The sequence below is a fragment of the Pan paniscus genome, chromosome 11 (assembly GCF_029289425.2).
Source record: "Pan paniscus chromosome 11, NHGRI_mPanPan1-v2.0_pri, whole genome shotgun sequence".
Taxonomy (NCBI): Eukaryota; Metazoa; Chordata; class Mammalia; order Primates; family Hominidae; genus Pan; species Pan paniscus.
This window is the reverse complement of record NC_073260.2, coordinates 109,120,260-109,134,494: the sequence shown is the minus strand read 5'-3', so window position 1 is coordinate 109,134,494 and position 14,235 is coordinate 109,120,260. Positions and strand designations below refer to the sequence as shown.

General features: G+C 41.3%; 1 protein-coding gene across 5 annotated transcripts in view; it reads left to right on the top strand.

Moving 5' to 3' along the window:
* Positions 1 to 412: 412 nt before the first annotated feature.
* SNAPC3 (small nuclear RNA activating complex polypeptide 3) overlaps positions 413 to 14,235 on the top strand; it is a 79,885-nt gene continuing 66,062 nt past the window's right edge. For all 5 annotated transcript variants that reach the window (XR_008619773.1, XR_008619767.2, XR_612507.3 and 2 more), the window contains exons 1-3: positions 413 to 3,731; positions 4,444 to 4,521; positions 14,046 to 14,130. Coding sequence is in view for 2 of the 5 variants with exons in the window: in XM_003822618.5 (XP_003822666.2) it covers positions 3,418 to 3,731; positions 4,444 to 4,521; positions 14,046 to 14,130 (477 nt within the window). In the remaining 3 variants the exon portion in view is untranslated. The remainder of the gene's footprint in view (positions 3,732 to 4,443; positions 4,522 to 14,045; positions 14,131 to 14,235) is intronic.

Sequence of the window (14,235 nt, the reverse complement as noted above, 5' to 3'; positions counted from 1 at the left end):
TTTTTTTGAGACGGAGTCTCACTTTGTCGCCCAGGCTACAGTGCAATGGCGCAATCTCAGCTCACTGCAACCTCTGCCTCCCAGGTTCAAGCGATTCTCCTGCCTCAGCCTCCCAAGTAGCTGGAACCACAGGCACCCGCCACCACGCCCAGCTAATTTTTGTATTTTTAGTAGAGAAGGGGTTTCACCATATTGGCCAGGCTGGTCTCGAACTCCTGATCTTGTGATCCTCCTGCCTCGGCCTCCCAAAGTGCTGGGATTATAGGCGTGAGCCACGGCACCCAGCCTATCATTAGTTCTTATACGTTTGGGATAAGCGGTGGAGTTAGGAGCAATTTTTTTGTGGGCAGGGGGTGGGTCTCACAAAGTACATTCTCAAGGACAGGGAGAATATTACAAAGTATGTTATCGCAAGGGCGGGGAGGGTGTATCGTCATACGGTCAATTGATCAGTTAGGGTGGGGCAGGAACAGATCACAATGGTGGAATGTCATCTTTTGTGGTTCTTCAGTTGCTTCAGGCCATCTAGATGTATACGTGCAGGTCACAGGGGATATAATGGCTTAGCTTGGGCTCAGAGGCCTGACAAGCTGTGGTGAGCCATGATTGTGCCAGTGCGCTCCAGTCTGGGTGACAGAGCAAGACACTATCTCAAACAAACAAACAACAACAAAACAACCAGAAGGCCGGGCGCAGTGGCTCAGGCCTGTAATCCCAGCACTTTGGGAGGCAGAGGTGGGCGGATCACCTGAGGCCAGGAGTTCTAGACCAGCCTGACCAATATGATGAAATCCCGTCTCTACTAAAAATACAAAAAAATTACTCAGGTGTGGTGGAATGCACCTGTAATCCCAGCTACTCAGGAGGGTGAGACAGGAGAATCGCTCCAACCCAGGAGGTGGAGGTTGCGGTGAGCCAAGATCGCACCATTGCACTCCAGCCTGGGCAATAAGAGGGAAACTCTGTCTGAAAAAAAAGAAAGAAAGAAAGAAAAAAAACCAGAGCTCCTATGGAAACACAATAACTTTATTTAAAAATTGGTAAAGAACTTGAATATACATTTCCCCAAAGAAATATGCAAATGGTCAATAAGCACATGAAAACGTGTTCCATCAATATAATTAGGGAGATGCAAATAAAAAGTCATGAAACACCATTTCACACTCACTGACACGGTTATAATAAAAAGTTCAGATAAGTGTTGGCAAGGATGTGGAGAATCCTGCTGGGGAGGGGAGTAAAATGGGACAGCCACTTTAAAAAAATCTGGCAGTTCCTCAAATAGTTGAAAATAGAGTTCCATAAATACAGAAATCCCTTGGTATCTGCAGGGTGGACTGTTTCTAAGACCCCTGTGGACTCCAAAATTGGCAGATGCTCTTCTTGCAGTCAGCCCTGTGGAATCCGCCCATAGGAAAATTCCTCTTATCCTCAGGTTCTGCAACCTGGGAATACTGTAATTTTTCATATGTGGTTGGTTGAATTGGAGGATGCAGAACCCACAGATAGGGAGGGCTGACTGTATACTACTGGGCACATGCCCAAGAGAAATGAAAACGTATTTGCACAAAAATGTGTACATGAATGTTCATAGCAACGCCAAAAGGTAAAAACTTTTTGATAAATAAAATGTGGCATATACATACAATGCAATATTATTCAGCCAAAAAAGGAATGAAGTACTGACACATACTACAAAATGGATGAACCTGTTACAGGTGGCAGGTATCCAAGTTACTAGGGCAAATCTGTATGGGTCTGCAGCAACTTCAGTTCTTGCCTCCTCAGAAGAAAGAATTTGACCGAGGGGCAATAAGGCACAAAAAGAGACTGAGGCAAGTTTCAGAGCAGGAGTGGAAGCTTATTTAAAAGGCCTTTAGGAAAGAAAGGAAAGCACGCTCGGAAGAGTCCCAAGCTGTCACTGAGGTCAACTGTGATATTGACCTCGATCCTAGTACTTTATAGGCTGGCTCCTTTCCCATGATTCTTCCCTTAGGGTGGGCTGCCTCCATGCGCAGTGCCCTCCTTACCCTTGGGAAGTGAGCACAGCGCAATATGTATGAAGTTGTATGCGTGCCCATCTGAGGCTTTCTTCCCTTTTCCGATAGAGTCCCCCTGAAAGGTCATAATCCCCGATTTTGTCTCTTAATGCATATGCCCAGGAAGTTGCTTCTCCCTGTCACCTGCATTCAACGAGCACTTTAGTGCAACAGGTGTGGGCCATCAGGAAATGGCCTCTCCCTGGCACCGGCTGCCAATTTATCACTTTTAGAGGCAATGTGATAAATGCCTAAGCATCACCCCACATTCCTAGTGGGTGAGGGAAGAGCCCTCTCCTGCCCTGCTCATGCTTAACTACCTGTAACAAACCTTGTAAACATTAAGCCAGCCACCAAAAGACCATATAATTCCGTTTATATTAAATGTCCAGATTAGTTAAATCCAGAGAGACAAAGTAGGTTCTTGGTTGGCTAGGGCTGGAGGAGTTGGGAGGATCAGGGGTGATAGCTAAAAAGTACAAGTTTCTTCTTTCGAGTGGTAAAAATGCTCTCAAATAGTGGTGATGGTTGCCCAAGCCTGTGAATATACTAAAAATCACTGAACACTTCAAATGGGTGAATTATATGGCATGTGATTACAGTCTAATAAATAAATAGTATGTCCTGCTGTATCCTTCAGGGCCTCTGAGAAATGGAGAGAGCTCCATCTGAAGCCAGACTGAGTTCCGATCCTGCTTCTATTTTCCCCGCAGGTAAATCCTTCCTCAACAGCAACACGGGGTGATACGCCCTATCCGGAAAGGTTGTTGTAATTTTTAAAAACATTAAAAACATACATTAGGGTTAATCATGTAGTGTGTGATACACAGACGCTCTGAAACACTACTGCACACGCACACGAACATGGGGCCTCTGCGGAGGTTGTGAAAGAACCAGATCCGGAGGGCTGGTCGTGTCCCTGGTCTCGGCCCTCGCCCTCCTTGTTTCTTAGGCTCTAAAGCAAGCAGGCAGCAGAGCAGTCCTTGAACCCCAGTCAAGAAAAAGCCCTGCACCCCTTAGTCCGAAAGCCGCAAGGAACGGGGCCTAAGCGCCTGGCGAGGCCGCCCTACCGGGCAGAGACAGTTGCTACGTAACTCGGGGACCAGAAACCCAGCCCCACCCGCTGCGGTTAACCCACAGCCGCAACGGTTCCAGTACCGCCCGGGTCGGAGAACAATGCCGCGCCCTGCACGTAGAGCCTCGCGGTGCCGCGCCCTGGGGCGGGCCTGCCCATGGCCTGCCGGGAAATGTAGTTTCTGATGCCCTGCCCGCGCCGCCTCGCCGCTCGCCCGCCGGGCGCCCCAAGCAACTACAACTTCCATCACGCTCTGCGAGGCCTTGATCTGCAGGCTTTTGCAGGGAAAGGAGTGGGGCGAACATGGCTGAAGGAAGCCGAGGTGGCTCTACGTGTAGCGGGGTGGGTGGCAGGCAGGACCCAGTCTCCGGCAGTGGCGGCTGCAACTTTCCAGAGTATGAGCTTCCCGAGCTAAATACGCGCGCTTTCCATGTGGGCGCCTTTGGGGAGCTGTGGCGGGGCCGTCTGCGCGGGGCCGGGGACTTGTCGCTGAGGGAGCCGCCGGCATCCGCTCTGCCTGGGAGCCAGGCAGCTGACTCCGACCGGGAGGATGCCGCGGTGGCCAGGGATCTGGACTGCAGCCTGGAGGCGGCGGCTGAGCTGAGGGCGGTGTGCGGGTGAGTGCGGAGCAAAGGGGCTCTTGCAGCTTGGGGTCAAACAGGGTGCAGCCTTGCTCGTGCGCTCCTCTGGGACTCATCCCTGAGAAGGGCCTGTGGTTTAGACCTGGGCTAGGAGTATTACCCTTTAAAGCTTTCAACCCGCTGGAGCCTTCCTGGGACACCAGAAGTCCTGGGACCCGAATGCACAGTTTCTATGAGTTGGAGCAAAGGGACAAGACAGCTGCATCAAAGACTAGTTTTTCCATTTGCTTATTCTAAGAGTGCTTGTTAATAAAGAATAGCAATCAGGGCAACAGCGACGTGTACCTGCCATTGACAGACACTTTGACAATGGAGGAACCTGAGTAATAGTGAAGCTGCGGGAGACTTCATCAGAGGAGTGTTAAAACCCCGACTAACTGGTTTCTTTTGGGGACCTTCCGGGTATTCTGTTACTGAAATATTTCTTAAAAGTGCCTTATTTGGGGATGAAAATATAAAAATAACTTTAATCTCTTTCTCCATTTAACAGTACTGGCTGCCTTCATCGGCCTTTTCATTATAAAATATAATCACAGAAATCGTTGTCTTAAGTTCTGGCCTCTCTGAGCCGCCTGCTGGATTTTATCTGACTTCGTAATTCAGTAATGTATTTAGGAAAACAACCCTAACTCGCTGTGAACCAGATGCAGAGTCGACCTTAAAGTATTGCTTTTCCTTTTTGTTTTAGCCTTGATAAACTGAAATGCCTTGAGGACGGTGAGGATCCAGAAGTCATTCCGGAGAATACTGACCTGGTGACTTTGGGGTATGGAGGACTTGGTTTTTATGACCTATTTATTTAAACATTTTTTCAACATTATGTTTTGAAAAGTTGAAAGTGCAGTATTGATTGTTGTCTGTATACCCACCCCTTAAATTCAGCTGTTCTTAATATTTGACCATATTTACTTTAGCCGTGTGTATGGGATGCCTGCTGTGTGTTTTTTCATTTTGCTATCCCCCATTCAGTAAGTTAGACATGATAATTTACCCGTAAATACATAAGCATATAGCTTCTAAAAGTATCATTCTCCTACATAATTATTGTGGTATTATTATACCTAAGAAAACCGTAAATACATAATCTGTAATATTCAGTCCATATTCAAACTTGTGTTTATTTTTTAATATTTTTGAATGTTTGTTTATAGAGGTAATCTACTTAGATCTGGGGGGCAACCTAAATACTCTGACAGTGTTTTTCAAACTATTTGTGGTAAAGGACAGTTCTTGTTTTTAAAAATTTTTAATCTTTGACAGATTTATACTTTGATAAAATACTATAAAAAGAATTACTAGAAAAATGGAATTAAAAAAGACAAACACAATATAAGTTCAAATTTTTAATTAAATTCAGTAGACAAAATTATTCAATGATAATGGAAGTTTCTAAATGCTTACTGTCATTTTCTGTACAGACTGGTTAACAAATAGGTCATAGATGAATTCTGGTCTGCCTACCACTCTTTGAGAGGCATTGTTGTGTGATAATATAGAGAAATTGTGCATGTAATAGTGAAATTTATAATTTCCAATTTATAGTCCACTTATTTCATACTACCTCAGCTATGTTCTGTCGTTCTTGATCCTACGCTATTATCCCCCTCAAATATTCAGGCAGTCATTTCAACTCTACTTGGGTTTTCTTTCATAATAACTGCTAAATCTGTTCCCCTGGTCCCTACTGCTAACTTTTACAGCAGCAACACCTGGAGCACTATGCAAGGTTCTTAAGTGTCTTTGATAAGTACAGTCATTTCTCCCACTGATTTATCCATCATGCTATTGCCTGAGCATGCCATTTTGCTTAAAAATGGTCTATGGCCCTACATCTCCTATATGGAAAAATTTCAAACTCCTTAACTAGACATTTGAAGCCTTCCACATATATCCCAAATTTGCCTTTCCAGATTTATTTTCAACCACTTTCTCTTTCAGATGGCTCAGGATGCATGTGGCCTCTCTCCCATCTGAAACATACCACTTCTATGTTATGTTATGTTACGTTATTTTTTTGAGATGCAGTCTCACTCTGTTGCCCAGGCTGGAGTGCAGTGGCGTGATCTCTGCTCACTGCAACTTCTGCCTCAGCCTCCGGAGTAGCTGGGATTAGCGGTGCCTGCACCCTCGGCTGCCTAACTTTTTTGCATTTTTTGTAGAGACGGGTTTCACCATGTTGGCCAGGCTGGTTTCAACTCCTGACCTCATGTGATCTGCCCAACTCGTTCTCCCAAAGTGCTAGGATTACATGCGTGAGCCGCCACACCTTGCCCATACCACTTTTTTAAAAGCCCAAAGATTCCTTTCCAGATTACCACAACCCATCTTTCCCTTAGGAAACAGATGCATTTATACTGCCTTAAACTCTTAACATTTCTAAAGTCCTTGAAGGCTCAATGAGAGTCCAAACTCCCATTTGTGTATTGTTCTCAAGCCTACTATACTGCCTTGCTCCAATTGGTGCTCTGTAACTATTGTTGATTGATTAGTTGTATTTGTCTAAAATGCACATCTGATTGTCACTCCCTTGCCTAAAACCTTTTGATGTCCCTTAGGCTGAAGTCCTGAGTCTGTAGTGGCTCACAAAGGCCTCTAAGGAATGGACCTTGCTGTTTTCATTTTGTTTTGTTTTTGAGATGGAATTTCACTCTTGTTGCCCAGGCCTGAGTGCAATGGTGCGATCCCAGCTCACGGCAACCTCCGCCTCCTAGGTTCAAGTGATTCTCCTGCCTCAGCCTCCCAAGTAGCTGGGATTACAGGCATGCCCCACCACGCTTAATTTTGTATTTTTAGTAGGGACGGAGTTTCTCCATGTTGGTCAGGCTCCATGTTGGCCAACCTCTCGTGATCCGCCCACCTCGGCCTCCCAAAGTGTTGGGATTACAGATATGAGCCACCGCACCCGGCCCGACCTTGCTGATTTTTTTTAAGCTTTCTCTCTGCAGTGTTCCAGCCACACTGCACTGTGTTTCAGTTCCTCGAATATGCTCTCTCACTCCAGGCCTTTGCCCAGAACAGTCATTCTTGCTTATCTCCTGGCCTTGTTGACTTCTACTCATCCTGCAAGTCTTAGCTAAAGGACTACGGACTCCATTTAGGTCATCTTGTATGCTCATGTAGCACCCTATGCTTCCCTATTGAAATGCTCATCACATCTGTAATATACGTGTTTAATTTTCTGTCTTCTTAGCTACCCTTGAAAGTTCCTTAAGTTACATCTGCCACACTCATTGCTATATTACCAATTCCTAGAACTGTGGTGCACAGTAGGGAGCCAACAAATATTTGTAGAATGAATGGAATAAATGAAACTTTCAGAAGACTCAGGAAGTGATTTTTAGAGATAGACTGAAAAAAGAACGTTGATGATAATCATATTAAAGCAGACTCTTTTTTGCTATAGTTAATAATGTATTCATTGATTTATAGTAATTTTGTTAAGCCATGTTAAATAGTAATTTTAAGACTGCTTAAACATTATTTCCCTTGACTACTTTGCACTAGTAGGTCAACTAGATCTCCTTGGTTTCTTCTAGTCCCTCCAAACAGGATTTGTGGGTAGAATTATATATAATCTAATGTAAATCAGTACAGTATTCTTCAACTGGGGTTATTTTGATATACTGTGAAGCTAGTGTATTTAATACATGACCATTGTTAACCTTAATAGTCCTGCCAAAAAAAATTAGACTTGTGGCAAAAGCCTAAATTTGTATTTCTATGCTTTATCTTTCTCTGAACCTTCCTTTTCCTCACCAATAATTTCACATTATTATATTATAAAAATAAAACATAAGTACATCATTTCTTTATTATGACATAAAATAAATTTCTGGTACTTTTTCTTTCCCACATCAAATGAAAGAGCTCATTTTATGCATATAAGGGACCAAAGGTAGTTGGTAGATATTGATTCTTCCTTGATACATGTTGCTCCCTTAATCTATAGCAAACTACATAGCTTTGGCAGTTTTGACATTTTTTTTGACTACTTAGTTGGTTTTAATTCCTAGGAATAGGAGAGATAATTGTTAATACATGGGTGCTGCTAAAACTTACTTGTCATTCCAAAAGCTTCAGCAACATCACTTATTTGTTTATTTATTTATTTTTAGACAGAGTCTCACTCACTCTGTTGCCCAGGCTAGAGTGCAGTGGCTCAATCTCTCCTCACTGCAACTTCTGCCTCCTGGGCTCAAGTGATTCTTCTGCCTCAGCCTCCCAAGTAGCTGGGATTACTGGCGTATGCCACCATGCCTGGCTAATTTTTTATATTTTTAGTAGAGATGGGGTTTCACCATTTTGACCAGGCTAGTCTCAAACTCCTGACCTCAAGTGATCTGCCGGCCTTGCCCCAAAGGGCTGGTATTACAGGCGTGAGCCACGACGCCCAGCCCTTCAGCAACATTACTTTTAATACAATAGAAATTTTAGATTATTCTGCCCATCCCCCTCACTTTTGTGACCAAGAAAGCACTGTTTACAGGTCCAGGATGTACTGTTTAAAGGTTAACAAAGGGAACTTACAGAGTCCTGCAAAAACAAAAAACAAAAGAACCATGAAATTGGAGAACTCAAAACTCCTATTCCACCAAACCAACCACAAATGATTTTTTAAAAAAACTTAAACAGGGTGGAGTGCTTGAGGTCAGGAGTTCAACACCAGCCTGGCCAATATGGTGAAACCCCACCTCTACTAAAAATACAAACATTAGCTGGGCGTGGTGGCACCCGCCTGTAGTCCCAGCTACTCGGGAGGCTGAGGCAAGAGAATCACTTGAACCCAGGAGGTGGAGGTTGCAGTGAGCTGAGATCGCGCCATTGCACTCCAGCCTGGGTGACACAGCGCAACTCTGTCTCCAAAAAAAAAAAAAAAAAACTCTCAAACAGCTCTCATATATCTGAAGTTGGCTAGAATGACAGAAAAGAGCACGATCAAACTGGGAATCTTGTAAACTATCACTGTGCCCCAGATGTTACAAAAATGAGCAAGAGGAAATAAAATCTAACGAAAGCTTGTTGCAGATAATCAGGAAATAACTGTTTACACAGATCAACTTTGGAGACTACCTGTTTCCACTCGGAAACAGGTAAAGCCTGTAAGTCTAGCCGGTCGTGGTGGCGGGCGCCTGTAGTCCCAGCTACTCGGGAGGCTGAGGCAGGAGAATGGCGTGAACCCAGGAGGCGGAGCTTGCAGTGAGCCGAGATCACGCCACTGCACTCCAGCCTGGGCGACAGAGCGAGACTCTGTCTCAAAAAAAAAAAAAAAAAGAGAAAGCCTATAAGTCTATACTCCAAACAGAATTGAATATACTCAAATAAGCATTTGAGGGTATAAAAATGTTTACCTTGGCTTAGAATTTTTAAAACTATTAGCAAGAATGGAAATGATGACTAAAGGAGAAATGAAAAAAGAGTTGATGAAACAAAGGGAAGAAATGGAAGAAAAAGACAATTACCTCATAAGTGAATAAATTGTAAGATACCTAAGGGAAAATAGACTGAAATGAAAGCAAGAGGCAATGAAGAAAGGCATAAAAACAACCAAGAGAATTGAAAATGACAAAGAAAAAAGTAAGATGAATCCGAGAAAGTAGGGAATGGTAGGTAGATAGGCAAAGACATAATATTCATATTATCAGAGTCCCTGAAGAAGAAAAAGAAATGGAACATAATTCATGTTTAAAAACATAATCCCACAAAAGTTTCCAGAAATTGAAAAAAAAACTAAATCTAGAAAGGGTTCCCTAGGTACCTGGAAAAATTAACCCAGACTTACTGACTTTTGGGATATATTTTAGTACAACTATTAGATTTCAGAGATAAAGATGAAATCATCAAGTCTTCTGTGCAAAAAGAACATATAACTTACAAAGGCAAACTTACAAAAAGCATCACATGTTGAAAAACTGACATACAAAGCAAGGCAACATAGAGCAGTGTTTTTTTTTTAAAGCTCAATGAAGGTGTGAATTTAAGGATTTTATATCTAACTGAATGTTCTCAAATGTCAAGGTTATAGAAAAAGAGTTTTCGACATACGAAAACCTGGGTAATTTCTGTACCTGCTGGCCATTTCTGAGGAATATACAAGAGAATGAGCTTTATCCAACCAATTGATGACTGGAAAATTCTCAGCAAAAGGACTAATACAGAGAGGATGAGGGTGGAAGATTTGTGTAACCGTTGGGTATTGCAACAAAGTACAGTATTGCAACTGAAATGATGGAAGGAGAAAAATGGATAATGTGGGGGCAATAGATGGGTTTTAAAGACTACTGCAGAGGAAAAAAAACCTGACACACCAGATAGTAAAGTGTTAAATAAGAAAATGGGTAACTATAGGATTTAAAAAATGTGAGTAGAAAGGTAACCAGTAGAACAATAATAGAAATATCAACTCCCCCTCAATTTCTAAAAATTAAATGGAAAAGAAGGTATGCATTTCATAATGAAAAACAGCTATTACAACAAAATACAAATAATTAGAAAATATTGTGATAGAGTTGAGACCAAATACATTAGTCTTAAGCAACGTATTAAAAAAGGATTTTCAGTTTGGCTTGTAAAACAAAAATCTTGGGGCGACAAGAGACACATCTAAAAAAAAATGATTCAGAAAAGCTAAAAATAAAGGGTTAGACCAAAGTATACCAAGTAAATGGAAACAAAAATCAAGCAGGAGTAGTGATGCTGATATCAGACAAATAGTATTCAAGCCCCAAAGTATTACATGTGATAAAGGACACTTTTTAATTTATATCTTATGGAGGTACGTATACATAAAATTTGCTCCCTGCTAATGAGAACTGTATGACATGTTCACAAAAATTGATTATGTATTAGGTCACAAAGGAAACATCAATGGCATTCATAACATAGAATATTACTAACAGGTTGCGTGCAGTGGCTCATGCCTGTATTCTCAACACTTTGGGAGGCCAAGATGGAAGGATTGCTTGAGCCCTCGAGTTTGAGAACAGCCTGGGCAAGATAGGGAGAACCTGTATCTACAAAAAATAAAAACAATTAGCCAGCTGTGGTGGCTCACACCTGTGCTCCCAGCTACTCAGGAAGCTGGGGTGGAAGGATCACTTGAGCCTAGGAGATTGAGGCTGAAGTGAGCCGTGATTTTACCACTCCACTCCAGCCTGGGCAACAGAAAAAGACCCTGTCAAAAAAACAAAAAGAAAATAAATTTCCAGCTCAGAAGACAAAAAAAGAACAACCAAGTAAGTGAAAAGAAAAGACTAGAAAGGAAATGATGATGACAGAAATCAATGAGGAAAATCATACTTTTTGTCCCAGCAATCCCATTTCTAGTAATTTGTACCAAAGGTGCCTTCCAACAATATGGAAATACGCGTGTTCAATACTTACTAGTGATGTTTAGCTTGCTTCTGTCTGCTTGTTATTCCTTGAATTATTGTTTGTAATTGCAAAATATTTGAAATACCTTAAATATACAGACGTAGGAGAGGAGAGTGTTGAATATGCTATGGGAAATCCACACGGTAATATTTTGCAGCTAGAATAAAGGATGAGGAAGGATTAACTCAGAGTAATTTCCAGTACATTCTATTAAGTGAAAAAAGCAAACTCCCAAAGTATATGCCACCTTTCATGTAAGAAAGGTGTGCCAGGTGTAGTTTATTGGCTCTCATCTTCAAATTTACCTCTTTTTCCTGCTCTGTAAAAATGGACCTTGGCCTTTTAAATATTTTCTTTTGCCAACTAGCACATCCTTAAGCTTTGTCAGTGAAGGGCAATGGAGAGACTTCTCAGGAGTCTCAAAGGTTTTGCTTCCTGATCTGATGTGCTGGCTCAGCAGGATCCTGCAGTGCACACAGCTTCCCCAGTGCCCAGCTCCTGCAATACACTGCAGTCTGAAGCACCCCGCGCCCAGCAGCTTTCCTGCCAACCCCATTTCCCTCCACAGCTCCCCTGAACAGGTTTTCCTAGTGCCCTTGAGGGTGGATTTCCAGCAAGTTCCACTGATGCAGTACCATAGCAACTTCTTTCTCCAGCTCGTCTGGATCTCAGTCCAGGAAGAAAAAAGGACTTCCTTGCGCTCTTTCTCAGCCCTAGGGGTTGGGTGCTCCTTCTGTTTGCTATTATTCTATACTTTAGTGTTCCCTTTTACTGCTTCGTTGCCAATCCCTCATTATTCCAATCCTTTGTTAAAGTTATTGAATCCTTAACCTTTGTTCAAATTGCTGTTCTTTTTTTCTTCCTAATTGAACTCAGATTGATACAGGAGATAACAGAGTATACACAAATATCTGTTTATTTGAACAAAGGAAATGGAAAGGATAAACCAAAACTATAGAGACTGATTGCCTGCAGGGGTGGGTGGGAAAGGGGTGGAAAGAAGGGAGGGAATGGGAACAGGTTAGTAGGAACAAAGAGGGAGTGATACTTTTGACTCTTAGGATCATAGTGATGTGTCACATATTTTTCACACACCCCAAATGTAATCAGACAATTAAAACCAACTAGGATGTAGGGGGAACCCAAAACTGAATTCAAAAACTAAAAAATAAGGCTAGTTGTATTACGGATGTGTAATATAACGCCACTGAAAAGGGTGGGGAAGAAAGAACTAAAGTCTATATTAAAGCCTGTCTTCTTTTTTTTTTTTTTTTTTTGAGCACTTCATGAATTTGCATATCATCCATGCACAGGGGCCGTGCTAATCTTAAATATATTGTTCTGATTTTTAAATAATAAAATGCTACCAAAAGCGTATCTTGATATAATGTAAAGGTGAAGACAGAACTGTTTATAATTTGGTGTTTCTCACAGGGGTATAGGTTAGCAATTCTGTAACTATTTTATGTATTTACTAGAATTGAACAAATCATAGGTTGCCGACAGTGAAAGCTGGATTTCTCACCTGTGGAGAAAGACGTTATAAACAAGGAAATGTTAAAGGCTAAAATGAATCCTGTGGTTTTAGTTTGGAATCAGAAGTATCAGTATAAACTCATAGTTTTAAATGTATAACAGTAAAATACAGAAATACAGATATTTATACATGTATAGGTTAGTATACATACATATATTTCCTGCCTATCTCAGCTGAGAGGCCTAGAAGCAGTGACTCCAGTAACAATGAGAACGCCTAGAACCCAGATACTGGTCTCTAAACACCTTTTTCCAGTAAAGGAACTAGGGCTCTTACAAGTGGTTGATTCCAGGGACGAGACAAGAAAAATATAGGATGGGCCTTGAGCATCTTGTGGTGCCGGAAAGTAAGGGAATATTCAAAAAATAAAAAATAATTTTAAAAAGGAGAGGACTTGCTGAAAGAACGGGAGCTCCTAATGATAAAGCTGTACCAATTTGAACAACAAAATAGTGATGGTATTAGATTTTAACCCCAGAATAAAACAATTATCTGTAGGTTCATACTAATAGAAATGATGAAATAAACAGATGGGAGGAAAGAGGCAGGTCTTCCTCAAAATATAATTCCAATGAATAAATGTAGAAGATCCAATGAATAAATGTAGAAGAAAGTAAAGACAGAATTGCTATTAGGCATACAGCACAGTAATAAATGTTGCAGACATAATCTATCAGTGAATGCTAAAATTCATGGGTGAAGTTTGAGGAGAAACAAGATTTGCATAGTGTCAAAGTATCTCCCCCAAAATATTTACCAAGTTCATAGAAAATAAGGTGTCTTTCTGGTGCAGGAACCTGGCAGACAGAAACAAGCTAAACATCACTAGTAAGATGTCATATTAATATCATGAACATCTTGATATGATATAATGAGAAGGGCATCATTGTAGTATTCTTACCAAAATGCTAAATTTATTCCTATCATGAGGAACTAGCGGTCAAACCCAAATTGAAGGACATTCTATAAAATAACTGATTAGAGCTCTTTGAAATTGTCAAGATCATGAAAGATAAGGAGAGACTGAAGAATTTTAACAAACTCAAGGAGACTAAGGAAAAATAACAGATGCCATGTGGGATCCTGGATAGGAATCTGGAACACAAAAAAAAAACGAGTAAATTAAAAATTGTGTGAAATTTTAAAAAGGCATATAGCTAATAATATTGTATAAGAATTTATTTCCTGTTCTTAATTGTCTCATGATCAAGTAAGATGTTGACATAAGGGAAGCTGAACAAGAGATAGAAGGGAACTTTTTCCTGCTTTTGCTACTTAAAATTAGTTCAAAATAAAAAAACTTGAATGTTAAATATGTTTTTGAAGCCCGAATAACGAATGTTGAACTTTGATTTTTTTTTTTTCTTTTACATCTACAACAGGGTTAGAAAAAGGTTCTTGGAACATCGGGAAGAAACCATTACAATAGATCGAGCCTGCAGACAAGAAACATTCGTTTATGAGATGGTAATTAAGAGTCTCATCTTTTTCACCCTTTTCTCTTAAAACAGTAAACCGACATTGGCTGAGGGTTAGTAATGACAGTATGGTAGCTTTATACTGGATATGCTT